Source organism: Camelus dromedarius, chromosome 34, assembly GCF_036321535.1.
Source record: "Camelus dromedarius isolate mCamDro1 chromosome 34, mCamDro1.pat, whole genome shotgun sequence".
NCBI classification, from domain to species: Eukaryota; Metazoa; Chordata; class Mammalia; order Artiodactyla; family Camelidae; genus Camelus; species Camelus dromedarius.
Window position 1 is genome coordinate 16,400,717 of NC_087469.1, and position 21,931 is coordinate 16,422,647.

Here is a 21,931-nt window from a genome sequence, read left to right on the forward strand (position 1 = left end):
AACTTTTCTGACCCTGTACCCCCATCAGTAAATATCTCCAAGCACCACCTTCAATGTATACGTATTTATTTATAAATCAGATGCACTAGCTAATGCTTACTAGCACTGACTGATAATAAAATTAGTGCCCAGGGCACTGATGGTTGTTAATGACAATGGGTGTCAATCTATTTAATACAGTGTTGATAATTTGGAAAATTTTTTGTCCAAATATAATTAAATCATTACCGTCTTAACCTCGATACATGGCTGACAAATAATTTGTTCCAGGAGTTGAAGAAGTAATCTGGCTCTTTTTTCTCTTGCCTTCGTGTACCTGAATTATTCTTATTTTTCTATAGTCTAGCTTCATTGCAGGAAATATTTGAAGTCACTTGTCCATCTTGTGAGGGTGATTTTGTTAAAATGAGATAGTCTGGGGCGTGAATCCACTTACTGTATACATGCAAACCTTAAAACACAGTAATTTTCTAAAAGCAAAAAGAGAAATAAGAGCGCCAGTGTGGCCCTCCACCCCCGTCTACACTGCATGATCCCACAGGCCTCTGGCACTTTGAGTGCATGCACGGGACCTGAAGACGGCTGACTGAAGCCCCAGGGTCAATAGCATATTCCGTATTAGTAAATAAAAATGTGTTTCCTATTTTTAGACTGAAAATACACGTAAACCGAAGTTCTAATGGTTTTCTCTTATATTCCACGTCTTATTCTGTGCGGTCCCTGGAGGGTGTACTTTCAGCCTCGGGCCCCCTTCTCTAGAAGATGCCGACACAGCGTTCCTTCGCTGGCCCCCACTGCAGGCTGAGGGCTCGGATGAGAGGAGCATCCAGTGAAGAGCTGCGGGTCAGTTTGAGGGTCAGGAGACAAGAGGGCGTCCACTCTGGAGGAGCAAAGTCGGAGCTCGGGCACCCACAGGAGCAAAGCTCGAGGGCTTGAAGGCTGTGCCAGCAGTGGGTTCCCAGCCATCTCCAGCAGACCTCCCATCCTAGGGGGAGCCATGTAAATCCCGACGGCCTGGTTTCCATACTCCATCCTTTCTGAGTCCAGCTCCTTCAGAAGCATCCCTGGGGGATGCTGGAATCCCAGGGCAAATGAAGGTGCTCTCTGCCGCCCAGTGATCCCTGCAGGTTTGTTTATCCAGATGAAAAATAAAGGCATTTCAGCCCTTCCATGGATAAAAATAACTTGCCGTTGATTTTGAAATCCCTTTCATTCGTCTCCTCCAGACGGGCTGGCACAATGGCACTTTGTGAGAGCGGGAGCCCGTGCAGGGGCCGGCCAGCCCCGCGGCCTCCGGCCTGCCAACGGGGAGGAGACGCAGCAGGGCTTGGAGCGGGCCCAGCGTTGCTGTTGGACATCATTCAGAAGTCCCCACTCCGCGGGGGGAGCCCGCAGAGGAAAACAAACAGAGCCAGGAGTAGTGGAAAACGCTGAGTCCTGGAGCTGGCCGGAACAGCGCCCGCCTTTCCGAGCCCGGAGCCAGCGCTCTGCCCACCTGCAGCTGCGGCCGCGGGCTGGCCGCGCCGGGCAGGGGGGCCTTGGCACCAGAACCGCCCCTGGGGCCGGGAGGGCGGAGCAGACACCCCGTCTGTGCAGACAGGCCCTTCAGAGCCCTTACCCTGAGTGCCGAAGTCCTGTCCTTGTCCGAGGAATCCAGGGGAAAGATGATTCTCCAAGGAGGGGGGAATGCCGTCCTTGAGCCATTTGCTCTCAGTTCCTCTTACATAACACTTCCTATCTGTCCAGCATCAGTGTCTATTAAACAGCAATCACCCCAGCAATCCTGTGAGGTTGGTACTAGTATCCTTATTTCATGGATGAAAACCCTGGATGAGGCACAGAGAGGTTAAACAACTTTCCCAAAGTCACACAGCTCAAAAGTGGCAGGGCCGGGACTTAAAGCCATGCAGTTTAGCATCAGAGTCTATCCTCTTAAGTGTTACTGCCTTTTCTCTTCAGCCTACGACATTTCCTCTCTAGGTAGATAAGATAATAGAGACAAAGAGGGGAAACCCAGGGAATAAAGGGAATGGGTGAGAAAGAGGAAAGTCACAAGGACTGGGCTAATACAGAGATTTAAAAAAAAAAAAAAAGGAAGAGGCTGTCAGTCTTGGAGAAGCAGCGTGAGACCAATAGAGCTAGTAAGAAGTGCTGGGTTGGGAAATGAAGCTGTGTCAGAGCTGGTCAGACAGACACCTGCTCGTTCCTCTGCCCGAACAGGATGCTGGGAATGATGCTCAGAGATCGCTCAGCCAGTGGGGCTGAGACCACTCCCCGGGAGGCGGAGGAGCCGCAGCTGGAACAGAGAATCCAACACCTTCTCTTTCTCCTCAATTACAGCCCAGGGTGGGGGCAGGTGCCCAGGGCGCCACGGAGATCAGCTCCCTGATGAGAGGAGACAGCCCACGTCAGTCACGCGGGGAGGCCTGTCACATCCATTTGTGAGCTAAATCTCTCTTGTCCCCAGAGGGAAGGAAGGGCAGGAAGGAGGGAAGGAAGGGAGGGAGGGAGGGAAGAGGTAGGCTATTTCTTGCCTGTGTTGGAGGGACAGGTCCTCAACCCTCATCAGATAGAGAAGACTGGCCTTGGAGCCAGCAGAGCTGACACTTAATTGTGCCTCAGTCACCAGTTAGCAATGTGACCTCAGACAAGTCACCTAAACCCCCTTCCTCTGCACAATGAGGGGACTGGACTTTAAAGTTCTTTCCAGATCTGACATCCGTGCACTGGGGGTATGGTGACTAAGGATTAGGACTGTGCTCGTCATCCTTGGGTACCACCCAAATCCTGGTGCCCACACAGCGGCCCACCACCCACACCAACCAGTCACCCAGTCCAGGCGGGTCCATCTCTTTAGCACCTTGCTGATCCTCCGGGCGGCTTCTCCTCCAAACAAATGAAACCAATTTCCAACTGGTCTCTCTGCCTCTGTCCTTGTCCCCTCTGGTCCATCCTTGCTCAAGAGCCAGCATAAGCACAGATCAGGTCACGTGACTTAGCCTGCAGGAAGATCCTTACTCTCACCTGACCCACGAGACCCTAAGTCACCTCTTCTCCATCTTCCCCTCCTCACCTCTCACCACAACTCCAGCCGCCCTGTGCTCTGTTTCCACAAAACCACCACTTCTGGACTCTATCGGTCCATAAACTTTCCTGAACTTCTCGGCCTCAACCTGAATGTCTTTCCCTTTCCACCGAGCTAACTGCTACTTACCTTTAGGATATAAATTCTTCAGGGTTAGGGGCTCCTCCTGACATCAAATCATACTGCTGACCCACTAGACAGCAATTTTCCCTTAACTTGTCTATGACCCACCGTTCATTAAAAGCTGCATAAAGGGAAAGTTTGTGTCTATCTTTTCTCTTATGGTTCCCCTAGTACTGACCCCAATGCCAACCACATAGCAGGTGCTCAAGGAATGTTTATCACCTGGAATATTTTTGGGGGGAGAGTCATCGTGTAGGGGACCTCCCAGGTGTGACACCCCCTCGAAATGTGATCTCAGAGACTCTGCCTTTTTAGTTGCTGAAAATGAGGAGACATGTCTTCCACCAGCTCAGGATCCAATCTGAGCATCAGCAGTTAGCAGACTGTTGGAATCCATCAGAATGAACAGAAATAGTTGTCACATCAATTCTGAATCGACTAGTGTCAACTCTAAGCTAGGACGTGTTGCCTGGGAATTGGAGGAGAGTCAACAGACTAGGGGAAGCAGGGTAGGGCTGAGAGAACAGGGCATAAGGGTCGCGGCTGAGATGTCAGGATTTGCCTGGAGAAAGGTTAAAAGCAGCCTGTCCCTGCCCAGGCGCAGGGTCTTGGCTGACAGTGTGGAGTGGGCAGGGAGAAGGTGGCGGCTGTCTCTTGACCCTCAGTAGCTCCCACAAGTGGCTGCTGAAAACCTCCCTGCTCCCCAATGTGACATCACACAGAGGACCAGAGCTGACCCGACATCAAAGCCCTGAAAGATGCTGTGGCCGAGAGCGCACAAGAGCCTGAATGGCAGGATGAGAGATTAGACGCAGGCCAGCAACTCAAAAGGGATTTGGGGATTTCACAGCAGGTCGGAGACCTGACCACTGTTGACTCCCTGTTGTCACTACAGGCAGATGTTCATCACCATCATCACTGTGGGCGTCAGCACATCGAGGTACACCAGGCAATCAGATGAAACTGGCTTTCCCAGAGCAGAAATATTTTCCAGGAAAATGGAAAAAAGGAAAGGGATGGGGACATTCAGTAAAACAGGAAATGGCACTGAGCAAGGGGGCAGAGAGGCCAGAGCCACCTTCCCCTCCTGAGGTGGAGTTCCAAGGTCCTGATAAGTGCTTTGTTTCCCTCAGTTTCAAGCCAGTCGATCGACACTTGCGTTTATCAGACTTCTTCAGTCCCTGCCTCATCGCAAGAGAGGCCAGGAAAGGGCTTTTCTCTTTTTGTTGGTTGTTCTTTGGAGAAGGTTCTGTAGCAGGGAGGAGTCCCACACAGCAGTGGGCAGCCAGCAGCCCGCTGAACGATAAGCCCACCAAACGGCGCGGCCTGCCCCTGGAGGGCCACGGAGCCCAACGTCCGAGCCAGAGCAAGGCCTCTGTGCACCAGGGCTTGCGCCACAGGCCCACTCCCAGAGCAGCGCTGGGGAGGCGGGGAGGTTGGAGGGGCTGTGGGAGGGGAAGAGCGTCCTTCCTGAAAGGAGACTGTCCCTGCCCCACATCTGGTCTATGAAGAGTCCCGCTTGGTAACCAGGGCTGTGGCTCCCACGGGTCGTGAGCCACCCGCCCGCATCCTCAAAGGAGACCTTTCAGCGCGCTTGGGTGGCAACATGGCGTCACGGGAAGAACAAGGGCTTGGAAGTCAGATGGTTCTGATGAACCCATGACCTCTTGCACTCTCTTCCACCGCAGGGCTCCAGAACAAAGTCAGCTTCGTGCCAAGTAAACATGGGACGCAGGGGGACATCGTCACCGGGCTCGCAAACTCAGGCTCTGCAGGGACAAGGCAGGGATGCAAACGCGTGGAGTGGAGCCACTGGAGACAAAACAGGAGGTCCCTGGTCACCCCCTACTCAGCGGCCACAGGTGTTGGCTCTGCAGGAAGGACAGAATTCCACGACCACCCCGGGGCCCTAACGCGGGGCACTGCTCACTCGGGGGAGCCCCCTCGCCGGGAGGGACGCACCGAACATCTCTGCGGCACAGGATCAGCCCGCAGGTCAGCCTGCGTGCGCGCTGCCGTCTACCCCGCCCGGCCCGTCTCACTCAAAGTGCAAATCACAGTCCTCTTCTTTTTTAGGTTAAAATAGTTAGACTTCATTACACAGGTGAGCTCTTTTGCTCAATTTTTAAAAAATGATTTATTAATTTATCTTTGGCATGGGCACTAGAGTTTGCTCTAAAGCCGAAGCTGTGTGCAGCCAGGCCCGCCCTGGGCAATTACCTTCTCCCACAACCTCCCAAAAGGCTGTCAGAATCTGGGGATTTTTGACCACCAGCTTTGAATGATTCCTCTTTCCCATGCATCTCCTTCTATGTTCACTCTACCTGATTCCCCCAAACCCTGAGGTAGTTCTAGAAGGTACTGTCTCTCCCTAAGCTCCCCAAGCTCCCACCACCACAGCGGCAATATGCTGGTCCCAGCCGTACCATTAAGAGAGATCCTCAAAGCCCAGTTGTCCAGGAGTTTCCCCAGCTAAACTCGAGCCCCTAGTCTGAGAAACAGCGATCTCAGCTGACCTCATTCAAATGTATCTTGTAGCTTTTAACCCGGTCAGCATTAAATCATACTTTGGGGGAATAACAACAACTTGGCACTGAAGGAAAGCTCTCTGACCAAATCCTTGACTGAGGCAGAAACCTATTCTCTGTGTTCTGTTTATTCAGAGGGAGAGCAGCTCAGATGTGGCCTCAGGTTGGCTCTGGAGTCGTGGCTTTGCCCAGGTTTGCAGCTGAAGACTAAAAAACCGAAGACCCTCCAGCCGTCTTCCCACAGGCTCCCAGTGAGGGGCAGTGGCTTGACTGGGACATGGACCCAGAGCCCTCCTCTTGGCCAGTCTGGCTCCCTGACCACTGGACCACACAGTCAGTGTTTAACGTGCACTCAGCAAACCTCAAAGCTCTGGGCCTGAAGAAACAGATTTTCCAAAAACAGAGCTCTCTTTGTGAACAATTCAGCAAAAATTCTCTTTCCAGCTGTGAGCTGGGATTCATGTTGCAAATGCTGGTGTTAATTAAAAACATCCACCTTCTACAGCTCCTACAAGAGAGAAGCATCGTGCATCACGTGTTCCTAAGCCCTCCCCCCCACCAAAGCGCTCATAAATAAGATTTTATTTATGACACGGCTGCTGGGGGTTCTGACTGATCGTATCATTCCCAATTTTTATCCCCGGTGAAAAACTTGGGGCCAAGGAGACAGATGTGATGGGTCCGAATTTGCACAGAGCAAAATTAGTGTCAGAAGAAGAAAGAATTCTATGCCTGCACATAGCATGGACTAAGGATGTTCTACTTTCTCTGTTAGCATCAGGAACTTCACCTGGTTGAAATCAAATATTCATCTGTTGAGTCATTAAAAATTTTCTTCATGTGCCTCTTAGTCCTTCAGACATGAATAAAATGAGTTATGACGGGGCCAGGGACATTCCACAAAAGATGACACCATCTATTCAGTAACCGGGATGTTAGGTTCCACCTCCTCATACTCCTACGGCCACTCTCCCTTTATTAGGAAATCTTTATCTGAAATGGTCCAGAACTAGTGAGATCAGCGAGACTGAGCTGCGTTCCTTCCTGCGCTTGTCTCTGGCTGGTTAATTTTCTCCTTGGTTAATTTCTCCTGCTTTCACACACGAACCAGACAGGAAAGAATGGAGCCAAACCCACATCGTTATGAATGAATTTCTTTGCTTTTAATCTCACACAGTTTAAAATACAATATGAAATCAGGCTACAGTATATAAAAAACTCTCCAGCAAAATGATGGGCCAGCATCAGCTACTAAAATAAACAAACAAAAAACTCCCCTGTAAGAAATTTTTTTTTGCATTTAAAAAAAAAAACACACACACACACAGAAACTTACATCGCTACATCTCTAAGCTACCTCAGTTCTGATTTTCAAAAAGCACCTGCTTTTCCTTTTTTTCATCTTGCTTTTTAAATGTTCAGCTTTTAAAAAATATAAATTATATGAAAATACAAGTTGGAAAATAGTCAAACACAATATAACATCTTTTTCACCCCTATACTTCTCAGCTTAAAAAAAAAAGTATTCTAAAAAAAGTTCAATAACTGAGGCAGTATTCCTGATAGAGATAATTTCATTTTAATATATATATTTTATATATGTATATGTATACATATATTCATGGTTCCTCAAAACTTCTTTGGAATGTAGGTAAGAGTTCAACACATTTATATAGACCCCAACAGAGGAGGCAGCATGCACAGCATGGCTAGAACAGAGAAGGTGTTCTTTTCACCGTGAAGATTAGACAGGTTAATGCTCGAAAACCCAGAGTATTCGTCTCCAAAGTGAAGAAAAGCACATCTGATCTTTGAACGCTCCCTCCAACCCCCATAGCCACAAAACCAGGGCTCTGTGCAGGGAAGTCCCTCCCCTGAATGCAAAAGGGAACAAAAGTGACTCTGAACCCTCCAGCCAAAACCACTGCGGGTAAGGCCTCCCCTCCAGGAAAGTCAGAGTTTCACCCAGCTCGACCAGATTGGCCCACCCTTCCTCTGAAGTTGACATGTGTTTTTTAAAAGCATGAATCCAACAATTCTGCTACATTTCCAGTGTATGAACCACCCACCGCTCTTCCTGGGACGGGCTCTGGCCTGTGGACAGAAGGAGGAACAGCATCTGGCCAGATCGACAAGGCTGTCTGAACTCGCACACTAGGTACGCAGACTGAAAACGGTGGACCAAGAGAGAAAGGGCGTCTCAGCAAAGAAGCAGCTGAAGAGCGTGAGGAGGCACTTGCTTACATCTTAGCTGCTACGGAATCACTGCAGGACTTCGACACTCACACGAGGGGAGTTCTCAGCATAAATTTCAAAGGAAAGGTTGATGAGTTGTGCAAGTGATTTTATGCCTGGTGGCAAACAGCAAGCAATGACCGATGCCCGGTCTGAGTTCTACTGTCATCCGACTGAAAGGTGGAAAGACTTCACAAGAAAACCCCAGTATTAGCTCAGCTGCCGTTTTGCACGTCTGCACACACACGCACACACACATCTTTGCCAGTGCCCAACAAAGATCACATAAGCTAAGAGAAAACAATGTAGTCCAAACAGTTCCGCCTAACACTCCCTGAGCAGCTCCTCAAATATTTCGAGAGCTTCATTAAGGCACCTGCATCCAGAAGAAGATAAAAATACACAGCTGGGCGAAATTCTGCCTTTGCTCCCCAAGCGGACATGCAGTTTTACTGTGATGAGGAAATTCATGAATCACAGAGCTCAGTTCCTGACCACGCAGGGTCTGCAAGAGGACCTGGGAGGAAGCAATCCTCTTTAAGATGTGCTAGAAGGTAGTTCTTCCAGTTTCTCAGCTGGAGCCCACGCAGGGCCGGCCCTGAGAAGCCCATCCTACATGTTTCTTCCCTCCGTCATCAAGTCCGTGAAGCCACCCCTCTGTCACCCTCCTTTCCATCGGGCCCCTGTGGAGTGAGGGTGGAGAGAATCTCATTGTGTTAGGCACTTTTCCTCAGTAGTTAGATGTTGGTCCCCTCCACCCCAAACCCCATTTTCAGATGACCCTTCACAACTGCCTCAGATGATCACGTTTGTGGTTCAACTCTGGGGGAACTAAAAAATAGACTCAAATTTCGTGGACCACCTTATTCCTTCACTCAAGCTCCTTTCCTTGTATTTCCTATGCCTTCAAGTCTTCCTTCCTCTGCAGTTGCTAACCTTCACTTACCCCGTGCCTGGATAACGGCTCCAGGCACGAGGCCCTTGTAGCAGCTGCACTGTTCACCTGGCCGACGCACCCAGTCTCACCTGACAGCCGGCCCGGCTGGCTTAAGCCCTTTGCAGGGAAGCACTGCGCTTCCCCCAGAGCCGGCCAAGCCGCATTTTATTTAGCTTCCAATGCTCCTAGAACCCAGTACGTCTAAAACGGCTTCATCAGACACTCGCATCAGGTCTGCGGTTACCCTTTCCCTCACCAACCAGAAGCAGTGCGTCTCTCTCTGCTGATGAAGTGGGGGGAAGCAGTAAATGTGGGATGCTGGGGAAAATGAGATGCGAAGCAGAAAGCGCAGAGTGTTAGTTTGGAATGACACGCGTTCAGGGCTTACTTCTTAAGACCTGAGGGGTAATGCCCGTGCATACAGATTTGATTCCAAGTCACGTCTGTTACAGGTACAAACAGTAAAGGACCAGGTCAGTCTTCCCCCCGACTCCCTTCCCATGACGTCTGCCGTGCTCCTGTTTACTGTGGTCCAAAACCAGGGCTGCAAAATACATTCAGTTCAAAGACTTAATGCTTCTTAGCTCAATGTTAGGTCCAAACCCCGAGAACACACCAATGACAAGCAAGTAGAGGGGCATGATCATAATTTTTAAAAAATTATAGGTGAAATTCACCTACGCAGTTCCCTTGTACCCAAACCAGCATTATTTTTTCCTTCATCTGTGAGTCACATGAATTTGGGGTCCCTGATCTCAGTGACAGCGCTTTGCCTTTCCAGGGGGTCTATATAAACAGTTTCCTTTCACTGTGACAGAATCCTCAGCCGGCCAATAAAAACAAACTTGCATGATACCGCAATACTGAGACCACCTTAGAGCTTAAGACGATTTTTAAGAAAAAAAAAAAATACTGGCACAAAATTTAATAGAATAAATTTTAACACAAAAACGGTTTTGGCCCCACCCCACTGAAGTCCATCTTTGTTTTAAAAGTAGGATAAAAGGAAAACAGTCCTGGGTTTTTAGTGCATCCCCCAAACAAAGGTTTTATCCCACCTCCCCCTTTTCTGTCTGCCCAGACCTAAAAACAAAAGCAAATTAATTGCCTTTTATTAGTCTTGTGACTCCTGATGCATCAATTTCTTTTGCTAATAGGTCCTTAACTCAAGACACATTTTTTTATGGATGATTTAAAAAAAAAATGATCAGACACGTTAGTCTCTTCCTCCCTTCAGCCAGATTCTTCAGGCTTCTAAGAAGACCCTCCTCTTTCTCCTGAATATCCGCTCAAGAATTTCTTGTCCCACCCACCCCCGCAAGTCCAGGCTTCCCGTCTCCAAACACACACAACTGCTACAGCCGCAGCTCTCTTAGCTCCCACCCCTGAATGTAAAAAAAAATGAGTTCTGGAAAATTAAAAATAGAATAACAAGGAAAAATTAAGAGTCCGCGCGACGTGGTTGTGCTCCGCAACGTCTCAGCAGGGCCTCCCGGCGCCCCGGCGGGCCCGTCACTCGTCCGCGTCGGGCTTGACGTCCAGCATGGCGTGCAGCTCCTCGGGCGCGTAGCCCAGCAGGCTCTGCAGGTCGCACACGAAGCGGTACACGTAGCGCTTGCCCGCCGTCTTGTGGATGATGTTCTTGTCGTAATAGTAGCGAAGGCCACGGCTCAGTTTCTCATAATTCATCTTGGGTTTGTTTTTCCTCTTCCCCCATCTCCTGGCCACCTGAAATTTAAAATGGAGGGGAAAAAAAGGAAAGGAGAGTAAAAATCTGTATGGGTGATCCATCCACACCTGTTTCTCTGCCTAGGCCTGCCCACTTGTGGTGACCCATGATGTTCAAGAAATGTGCATCCTTGTACATTTGTCCGTTCATGTACATGCAGCAGCCTTTTCTAACTGATCTCTTCGGAATTCCAGTTTTCACGGATTGGACAAGGATAGCAGTGAAGCTGACTCTTTACATTGATGAAAACACAGTGACCCTGAACTTCTATGGAGTGGAGTAAAGTATCTGATATTAAGAAAAAAAAAACCAACACTGTAGTCTCCTCTTTCCTGTATTATTAATAGGACGTCCTGGCTTTGAAAGCATGAATTCTAATGTGAGAGACGGAGGACTGAGCTGCCACCACACCTGCATTTCACCGACAGGAAGCATTTTTTTCTGTCCCAGGGCACAAGGGACGTCCTCGTGTCTGGCAGGAGAGAGACGCTCTCTCTCTTTTTCACTGTTTTTTATCCTCAGAATTGGGCGTGGCACAGAGCAACCCCTCACTAAGCGTTTGTTAATGAAAACATGAATTTATAAGTAAATTGTACCAGTCCTCCGAGGCCTCTGGAATTGTCTGATCCCTTCCAGATTCACAGAGCCACAGGCCAGGAAAAGGGGAAAGTCAGAGAAGGCAATTCGCGTTTACGAAGAGCCTACTACATGCCAGGCATTTCCTGGTTACCACATCAGTTAATCCTGGGAAACAAATGGGCAACGCAGACACTCTCTCTATTTTCCATACGGTGATGAAACGAAGGCTCAGTGAAGCCACACAAGTAGCAAGTGGCAGAGCTGGGCTTTGAACCCTGGAATATGTCATCAGACCCACGCCCCCCGTTTCCAGAGTTCTCTCCATCCTCCCTCAATGCAGGACTCTGAGGTCACCCCCTTCTTACCTCATCGGGGTCAGAGAGCTTGAATTCCCAGCCATCTCCTGTCCAGCTGATAAAAGACTGACAGGATTTATCGGTGAGTAATTCCAGAAGAAACTGCCACAGCTGAATTGGGCCGCTGCCTGCAAACACAAGGCATTGTGAATCATTACACCAGATGCTCAGCAGCTAGTCCCGCCCCCCGGCCCCTCCTCGCTCAGTCCATCCAGAGGCGTCATACAGCACCAGTGTTGGAGGAGGGGCTAGGGCCTCAAAAGGACCAAAAAGGTGAAGAATTCCTACCAAAGCAGCACTGAGGACAAAATACCCATTGCTTTATTTCGATCGACTGAAGGATCAGTCCATTTTTATTGCCAAGCAAACTTCAGAAAGAAAACACTCGATCCACCTCTTGAGATATTCTAAGGCAGGCAGCATATTCTTTCTTTGCCTTCAAAATCTAAGTCACTATTTTTGCCTTGCAGAGGAATCAAGGCCTGCAGCAAGGAATGTCTTTGCCAGTTCCAGTCAGAAGTCAAGGTCAAAGTGCCCTCCATAGCAGGGAGCCTTGGATCCCCGATTTGCAAACGAGAAGGATCAATACCCTAGGGTGACCTAACAAAAAAACAGGTTGGAAGTCCTCTTGGTCATAATCTTTGTCTCCCCCACCCTCCCGCTCCCCAGGCCGCCTACAGGCAAGCACCCAAGCTAAGGAAGGGAAGCAGTGTCATTTGGAGGGAAACTGGAGTAAGGCCCTAGCGTGACTTTCCATGAGGAATCCGTCCGGAAGCCACCCTGATGATCAGGAGCAAGAAAAGAAATCTCTCTTAAGAAATGCCGTGGAATTTCTGGGGGCACAAAGATAAGGAAAAGCAGATGCAAGAGCCCTTGTGACATGACAGATGTCCTGAAGAAGGTACACCGTGAGCACAGACGGCCACTTCAGGACCCCGGACACGCGACACGGAAGGAAAAACCAAATACCCCAAAACTACGAAGATAAGCCCCGGAGTTCAGTCCTCTCCTGGGTCACCACCACAAACCACAGATACGGAGGGTGCGAGGGGGCTGCTTTCAGACCCCTGGCAAAGGAGAACACGAGCAGGAGCTGTGACCTACCGTGCACCTGCCGTGCACCGTCGGAATTAACATGTGACGCTTTATCGCCGTCTTATTTGCCCCTCACAGTAACTCCGTGGGGAGAAGCTGCTGTCATCACGTTGGTTCTTCCCACTTTACAGCAGAGAAAACTGACCCACCGCGTGGCTATCTAACACGTCCAAGGCCGTCAGGTCAGAAGTCGTGTGGCTGGAACCCAGGAAGCCTGACCTCCAAATTCTTCATTTTGACACTTTATTGCCCATAGAAAAGACCAACCCAGAGGCTGGCATCTAAACTGCCCGTTGTGGGCAGCGGCCCCAGGGATGAAAGGATCTGGCTTTCAAAAGACATCTTCTCTCCCGACCCCTCACAGTGAGCGGTCCAGGTTGCTGGACGGCCAGTGGTTCTCCTGACAGTCCGACCACTGCTGACCTTGGAGTCCATCTCCTCAGGTGACACTCCCAGCTCACTCAGGGCCCCCCGTGATCACTGTTAGGCTATGTAACCTCATTACTTCTCCCCCCACAACTTAGCTTAAAATCTTTCTCACACTATTTGTCTCAAAAATCCCTTTGAGGAGCAGGGGCCAATCATATCAAGTGGAGAAAAGGGGAAAAAACGGGGACGCCCATCCTGGGACAGGTCCTGGCCACCAGCAGGGAGCAGCAAGCACACCCCAGGTCCCGGGACCCCCATCCCCTACCCTCGAGACTGTGCGCCCACGAAGTGGCAAGAGACCAGCTCACGGAGGAAGGGATGTCAGACAGAAGCATCACTCATGCTCTTGCTGCCACTTTCTGAATTACCTGTCGGAGGCTCCCAGCCCAGCTCCAGCCCACTCTCTGCGTCCATCTGACCACCCCCTCCCGGCCGCGTCTGTGGATGGAGCTGGGGGCAGGGTGAGTCCTGGCGTGCCCGCTCTTCCCTCTCATGGTGAGATTTCCTTTGTTCATTAGGAACATACAACTGTGAAATTCGGGAACTGAGAGCCCAGGTCCTAGGTGAGGTGCTCGCTAACTCTTTTTTTTTCCTGTTTACCGAAGAGAAGAGGGAGGGTAAATAGGAAAACCAGGGCCTAAAGAAAAGCACAGGAACTGGGCTGGGGGGCGGGGAGGGCTCTGCTCGGCTGAATAAGAGCAAAGTCAGAACAGCAGTGATGTCAGCTCCAGTCTCCTTCCCCAGATTCTTCAGGAAAAGTCCCACGGGCCCGCCCAGGGCTAAGGCGCACACAGCGCTCCCACCGGGCTTTCTGGAAGTCTCTGCTAACCCCGCAGAAAGCCTGCATCGTGATCCCAGATTAAAGGGATCGGTGATCTCTCCCGAAGATCCCTCTCTGGGACATTTCTGCTGACACCTCAACTGTCCTTTCGGTTGTAGGGGCAACAGCAACAGAAGGATATGGGGTGATTTTCCCAGCCAGGAACACTGGGTCACGGCGAAACCTGTGTCAGGGTCGGCTCGTCCCTGGGCTGCACCGGGGCACCAACACCAGAGCCTGTTTCCATTACAGTGTGTCACCCCCACCTCGGGTCTGGGTGGGAAAACCAGGGCCACTTGGTGGCCCACAGCTGGGAGGGAGCTCGGGGGCTGGAAGGCATCCTGGAGGTGCCCACCTGCTGACAGCATCCGAGTCCAGGCCCAAGGGACATTCTCAAGTCCCAGATTCAGCCAAAGGCTGACGGAGGCGGGCGGCACTCCCGGATAGAGCTCTCCCGAGGATGCATCTGTATCACGTAGTGTCTGGCTGCCCAAATCCTCAGGGCTGCGGGCCCTATGCGGTGCCTTCTCCTTTATTCTCCACCCTACCTCCTCTCACCCCTGGGCCCAGCCCCATCCACCCACCCAACTGGACTGTGGTCCCAGTGACCTTTGTCCCAGGGAGCAGAGAATGGTCCTAAGAATAGTGCCAGTCATGGGAAGGGGGTGCTGACACACTACATGTGACTCACAATGGTGTCCCTGTCTGGGGGCCCCAAAGCGGTCAACGGCGGCCTTCACCAGGCTGCCCCGGGGTGTCACACATCAGGAATCCAGTGGCATCACTGGGAAACTATGCTTCTCAAGGCGCAGCTCTGCACCACACAACAGAGGGGTCCCTGTTAGAAGGAAGTCTCTCTCCGCAGCGGGGCGGGAGGGAGGCCACCGCACACACACTCGCCCCCCTCCAAAAGCCCCGCCGCCAGCCCCGCCCCGGCTGCAGCGGGGAGTGTCCTCTCCCGGCTTTGTTCTTCACAGCTTCTGGGCAAGAGGACAGCTCTGAGCGCCACACTGCAGTCCCAACCTGACGGACATGGCACCACCTCGGAAGAGAAAGGTGAGCACCTGCGGGGATCTGGGCCAGCAGAGCGAGTCACACAGGGATGCTTCCGCCAGAGGGAACCCCCAAAGCCCTTCAAATGCAAGGCTACAATCCCTCTCTCTCTCTTTTTTTAAGGCAAAGCTTCGAGTAAATGCCTCCTCATTTGGCTGTTTCCTGCCCCTTCGCTTTGTCTAGGGACCGGAAGATCCCCCATCTCTCTGGATGAAGGGTGATTATTTGACTACTATTAGGCCCCTCTTTTTGGCTCCCTTGCTCTGAGGCTAAGACGTGAGCAACGTAAGGAAACGCAAAGCAACAGGCGAGGACAGGACTTCAGGAACGTGCTCCGGACTGTAATCCCTTCCATGTGGCCAACTGTCAATAACTTTCTTCTCATTTTCCAGGCACAAACTCACTGCCGGCGGCGCGGGGTCAGGATGGGACTTCCGCGCTCCGTCCCCAGTGCAGCTGCCAGCTCTCCCTCTGTCACCTGTGCCCAGCGCCAGGCTCACGCACCGGAGTTGAGCCAAGGCAGGCCGCCAGCCTGCCATCATGTCTGCTGCCACCAGGATCAAGCCCGACGGCTCGCTGGATGTCCATCTCTCTCGCACTAGGATACGTGCTCCAAGGGCAGGGCTGTAGCCCGGAGCCTAGGACGGGGCCTCACCTGCAAACACCACCAACCTCAAAGAGCTGTCTGCTGTTGAGTGACTCCAGCGGCCAGCTCCCTGCAAGCTCGAGCTGCATCTGATCGACAATCACCTGCTCAGTGCCAGGCATGGGAGCTGCTCTCGGACAGGGGCCCAGTAAACCGGGACTGAACTGTATGACTCCCAACAAGCTCCTCTGCAGAACGGTGTCAGGGTTTAAAAAGCAGCCCAAATGACTTCTCTCGATTCAACTGTATTTGGAGTCAAACACTACGGGTGACTCCCAGGCAACATTTCAATCAACATGTGCCCCAAAATAAAAACGACCACACCTCCTGTCCTCTGGGGATTCAGCTGCTACCTTGAGAATCTAATCTCTGTAGCTCGACTCCCCAAGTCAAATCAAAGACCTCAGTGTGGGCAGGACACCACATTTATTTTAACCTATGAAACTCTCATGGTTGGTCACCCTTGCAACGGGGCTCACTCTGCCCCAAGAGCACACATCTGGCAGGTGGTCCTAAAACGGAGGAACGGGACCCACTGGCCCCTCCCTTCCACCCAGGTGTCTCTACCCACAGCCAAACGATGATGGCAAAAACAGAACACTCGAATCCAGAAATGACCCATCTGTTCCCAAGTGTATCTTCCTCTCAAACTACTGCAGGAGTGCCCACCTGGGGGTGGGGTGGGTGAGCCCAGAGCCTCAGCTCTACCCTGCTTCCTGTCAACTCCCTTCTAAGTGATCATTCACAAGAGACCCCAAATCCCGCTATTTCTACTCAGTTGTGATGAAATGAAGTTTGGTGACCAACTGAAGTTTGGAAAGTGTCCTGACACTCTCGTGCCTTCGGGGCCAAACTCAAGGGGAAGCCACACAGTCTTCTTTCTGCCCGAGGATGAATCGGTCAAGAGAGCGTATTGCTGACAATTCAGCTCCCAAAGCCCTGGGAAGATTTTCAAAAGAAGGAAGAGTAGGGGCTGCTTGATATTCCAGCCTGGCTTGATGTCTGTAGATGCCTTTTCCCATTTCTTCTGAGTTCTGGCCCTCCTGCGCCCCCAGTCCTACTCAGTCTCACCTCATCCTGAACACGGGCCACACACAGTACATCCTGTGACCGGCCAATGGCGCCCTGGCCCAGCAAATCAGCGCCCACCAACGTGGTCCACGTTCCTCTGTGGGTGACCAGTAACTCGAGGGCAGCCACTGGGGACACAAGTTCCAGTAATTCAACTTCTAACCACAAAGAACACTCTAAGAGGTACGTGATAAACACACTTCATGAACACCACGAGGGACAGTCACTTCATGCCCTTGCGTTTATGTGATGCTGAAACAGCCAGCCTGTCTGACAAGGGAAGCAAGTTGGAGAACAATTAAACGCAGCCTTTGGCGTCAAGTCTGTGCCTCTGCCATGGCAGGCCAAAAGAGAGGAGGAAGCATTTCAAAACATTTAAACAAAAAGACAAACAAGTATGTCAGGCATTGGACCTGTGGACCAAGAGATGACAGCGGATAATAGCCTATATAAAGTTAAAATACACATGCTGGTGAGACATGCCCAAAATAGAGTCAAGTGTCCAGAGTTTTGCTCCCAATTCCTCTTTGATCCACTCAGCGAATTCATGCAGCTCATTTAACCTCTCTGGGCTTTAGTTCATCCATCCCTAAAAATCCCTGCCCCTCCCTACAGCATAGAGATGTAGATTAAGTCCCTATTATTTAAAAAATATATAAATATACACATCTATCTATAAAGAGACGACCACAGCGCAGAGCAGTTTGGGAACAATATGAAACACAACAGTGGAATTAAACCAAAGAATGAAACGACAAAAAACATTTTTAAAAGCAGACTTTTCAAAAGAAGAAGAAGAAGAAAAAAAAGATGGAATTGAAAAAAATAAACAGCAAAAGCAGTAGATAAAACGCAATTATTCTTCTAAGAATTAGACTGGCCTTTTAAGATGGCAACTTTGAAAAAAGAGAACATTAGAAGCTTTGAAAAAAAAAAGGCTCAAGTATATAAATGTAAGATGTTTTAAATATTGTAAATGAGAATAACCAGTGAAGGTCTTTTAAAGTCAGAGATAACTCTGAAGTTCTTGCTCTAATTCAAAGTAGGCAGGCACAGAAGGACAGAGCAGATGCAAACTATTTTGCAAGTGAAAGTGTCACCGACATTTATGGTTTGGGGAAATCTTGGCCACAGACAGACTTAGATCCTCTTTCCCCCAAAGAACTTTTTCCCCCCTAATCATTTATACTCCTTGTCAAGCAGAATCCACCTAATGATTATGTAGGGCTGACCCAATGTGAGTCCAGCATCCCCCACAAATGTCGGCAGTTTGGGTCTAGAGACAGACCCCAGCAGCGTTAACTGAAGACACAGCAGGGAGTCCTGTCCAGCCGCCGGCGGCGCCCCAGGCCACCTGGGCAGGTGGCGTGGTCAGCGGGCAGCGGCCGGCCGGGCCGGCCCACCTGGGACAGATGGAAGTGCGGCTCACCGGGGTCTGCCTGGGGCCTGAGAACAAGGCAGTCACACACTTCAGTGTCTAGAGGAAAGGCCCTTGTTTTTGCTTGGGCTCCTCGCACCTGCATGTGCTCCTCGCACCTGCATGTGCTCGAGGGCACTGTGTGGGGGAGGCTGCGGGGAGGGAGCTCGGTCCTCTCTTAAAGGGGCCGCCTGTGAGCACGCTGCCTCCCCAGGTCCAGCCCGCCACTCACGCGCAGGCGTGGACAGGGAGCCGGCAAGGCCCGGGCCAGGAAGTGGGTTTCTTTAGAGCTTCTCCCCGTGATGTCTTCTAGGTAACTGCCTGCTTTAAGAAGTCACCCGAAATGGCTGAGGTTTGGATTTGAGGGTACAGAGAATTTTGTTTAGAAACCAAAGCAAAAAACAAGTTTTCCTCTAACTAATGTAAATGTCAACAAGAAAATGCCTTCCTCAGTATCTAGGTAACGAGAAGAAAGAAAGATGTTTTTATTGATTAGAAATGGAAGACAGGACTGGAGAAGTCGAAGCCTGCACCGTTTCTCAGTCGATTCTCAATATGACTTCTGAGCTTCAATTTATCCCAGGGGTAGAGCTTCCCCCTCGTGTCAAGGACGAGACCAATCACTAGCTATGCACAGTCACAGTCTCGGGGAGGTGGACCAGACTCTAAGTGGTCACTTGAGCGCACAACTTTTCAAGCATCTACCCAGCAGATGACTCCCGAACACCCCTCCAGTGTGAAACATGGCGGCCGGACTGGGTGGGATAACAGCAGAGATGATTAACAGCTTGGAGGCGGCAGAAGAAACACTTTTGTTCCACCAAAATGCGCTGAGCCGAAAAGGTGCTACCCACGCCTTTAGAGAAGAAAGGCCCACGAAGCCAGCCCAGAGGGGCCTCCACGAGAAACTGCACCTACTTGGGCCCTGAAAGGCCAACACCTCCAGGGAGCTGGGCCCTCGGAGCACCTCTCCTGCAGCGCGAGTCCCAGCCTCCCCGCCGAGCTCGAACTTTCACATTCACCCACCTTCGGACAACTTTCACTCTCATTATCTCTCAGGGAGAGGTGAGTCACACAGCCAACAATGCAGTTCGGCGAGTTACAGTCAACATTAGGCACTGAACCCAGAGGCCTGTCATTGGCCACCAAGGGCGTCGGGACAGTGATCTGGAGTCTTGCTGCCTGAAGAGCCAGATGCCACAGTGATCAGTCAATCAGGGCTGAAGTGGCTACGAACGTGCTGCTCAGCCCTCTGGCCACAGGGAGCACAAGTGACCCCCTCCCAGCATGTCCCCACCAAGGCCACATGTCCCGGGGCTGCTCCGCCCAGGGCCTGGGCAAGGAGGGTGCACGGGCCATTCCCGCAAGGTGCGTGGCCCTCCACTGGGCAACTCTGACTGAGGATTCCCACCAGCCTGGCCACACCTTCCTTGGAATTGAGCCACAGCCTCAATTCCTACCCAGTTCTCAGGCCGGCCTGCAGCCTGGCCTGAGGCTCCCCTCCTGCTCTCGCTCTCCCAACTCTGTCCTTCACAGGTCTTCTTCCTCCCAGTACATTTCTTGCAAGTCTAATGGTGTCCGGGTATCTGCTGCTCCGCAGACCCAAACTACCATGCTATGAATGTTGGATTTTTTCCTACTCATTGTCTTACATTGTGAAAAGCATCTTCTTTATTGTTTGTACTGTGACTTTGGGCTAGACTTCTTCTCCCTCTGAACCTCAATTCCCTCATTTGTACAATGAGGATAATAGAAATTTGCCCAGGAGGGTGTTGGCGATGGTTAAAAAAAGTGGTTGCATATGGAAGAGTCTAGCACACAATAGGAACTCAACAGACACGTGGGTTGAGCTGAATAGCTGAAGTGACCTCATCTGATAGTAAATATCTGCTGTGCCCCAAGGACACTGCCAGCAAGTACTGGAATTCTGCAATCATCCTCTGACCTCAAGGAATGCAGAATTACATTGGAAAGACAGGTCTGGAGAGTAATATGATGTAGTGGCAACAGCTGGCACCTAGACAGTGCTTCCGAGGAACTGTTCCGGGTGCTTTTCCATAAACTATTCATTTAATCCCCACAACAATCCTATGAGATAGCAACTGCTATTATGACCATTTTCCAGATGAGACAACCGAGGCACAGAGATGTCAGCTTGCCCACGGTCACACAGGTGGTCAGTGGCAAAGGCAGGACACACAGCTCCAGAATCCATGCTCTAGTCCAACATGATGAAGCCTCTGAAATGTAATCAGTGGTCGGGCAGCCTGGCTGGTGCCCTTTCCTGTGCCTGGACTTAAATCTGAAGGCATAAAACTGACAGACCTGGTGCTGATAACCATCCCACCTGCAGGCATCACATGAAAGTCACTTTAGGGAGAACAGGGAGGGCTACACAGCTGACCCTTGAACAATGCGGCTTTGAACTCTGCAGGTCCACTTTTATGTGGATTTTTTTCTTAATATGTTGGAAAATTTTCTGGAGATTTGCAACAATTGAAAAAAATCTCAAAGACAAACTACATAGCCCAGAAATATCAAAAAACTAAGAAAAACTCAGGTATGTCAGGAATGCACAAAATATATGTAGATACACGTATAACGCACAAAATGTGTGTTAAACAGCTGTTTATGTTACCAGGTCAGCAGCAGGCTCGTAGTTCAGTTTAGGGGGAGTCAAAAGTTATACTCAGATTTCCGGCTATGCGGGGGTCCCACCCCTGACTCCTGTGATGTTCAAGGGTCAGCTATAGCTTCTGTCTCTTTTTCTTTTTTAATTGAAGTAGAGTTGATTTACAATGTTGTGCTAATTTCTGGCATACAGCATAGTGATTCAGTTAAATGTACATATTCTTTTTCACATTCTTTCATTATAAGTTATTACAAGCTATTGAATATAGTTCCCTGTGCTGTACAGTAGGACCTTGTTGTTTATCTATTCTGTACAAAGTAGTTCGTATCTGCTAACTCAGCCATAAAAAAGAATGAAATAATGCCATTTGCAGGAACATGAATGGACCTAAAGACTGTCATACTAAGTGAAGTAGGTCAGACAGAGAACGCCAAATACCATGATATCACTTAGATGTGGAATCTAAAAAACGGACACAAATGAACGTATCTACAAAACACAGACTGTAGCTTCTCTTGAATGGAGTCTCCATGCTGAGGAACCACTGGTCTGTCAGCGTCCAGAGCAGGGAAGACATCCAGGGAACCAGGAGATGCCAAGGGGCAGAACCCGGGACTTCTGGCAGAGCCCTTCCCGGCAGGGGCTGCGGGAGTTTCCAGGCCAACAGGGACCTGTGTGGAGGCCTCGGCGGCATACTGGCTGAGATCTGCTCTGTGGAAACATTTTACTTCAAAGACAAAAAGGTGGAGCTTCAAACTGGAGACGGAGTGGAATTCCAGAACAATCACCACCCAGTTCCACCACTTGGAGTTAAGTTTTGTTAAAGAAACAGTGGCCCCCAAAATGTGAGACTCAGAGACTCTTCTAAAGCAGGTTGGGGGGGGGGGCTGTACCCAGAAAAGGTGGGTCAACTTGCGCCTGACCCGCCTCCCCACCCAGGCACCCACCAGGCCCAGGTGGCTGCGAACAACCCCGGGTCTGAGATTTATTTTGCCAAGGATGAAGGAGTCTCTCTGCCCCAAAGACGGTGCGCCAGGACCCCGGAGGGGGCTCAGCCAGCTGTGGGCTTCAAGGGCAACTGACGGAAGCAGGTAACCTCCCTTTCCACTCTTTCAAAAGCCATTTAGAAGAAAAAAAAAATTCATAGTGAGGCCAAAACCTCCCACGGTGTGATCTTTTTCCACTGGTGGCAGATG

The 21,931-nt window shown here is 50.5% G+C and overlaps 1 protein-coding gene across 4 annotated transcripts in view; it reads right to left on the bottom strand.

The window, feature by feature from the left end:
* Positions 1-6,877: 6,877 nt before the first annotated feature.
* The window catches only part of ETS1 (ETS proto-oncogene 1, transcription factor), a 121,986-nt gene continuing 106,932 nt past the window's right edge, over positions 6,878-21,931 (bottom strand). For all 4 annotated transcript variants that reach the window (XM_010986269.3, XM_031443392.2, XM_031443393.2 and 1 more), the window contains 2 exons: positions 11,582-11,700; positions 6,878-10,636 (listed from right to left, as the gene is read on the bottom strand). In XM_010986269.3, coding sequence (XP_010984571.1) covers positions 10,421-10,636; positions 11,582-11,700 — 335 coding nt within the window. In that variant the 3' untranslated portion in view covers positions 6,878-10,420. The remainder of the gene's footprint in view (positions 10,637-11,581; positions 11,701-21,931) is intronic.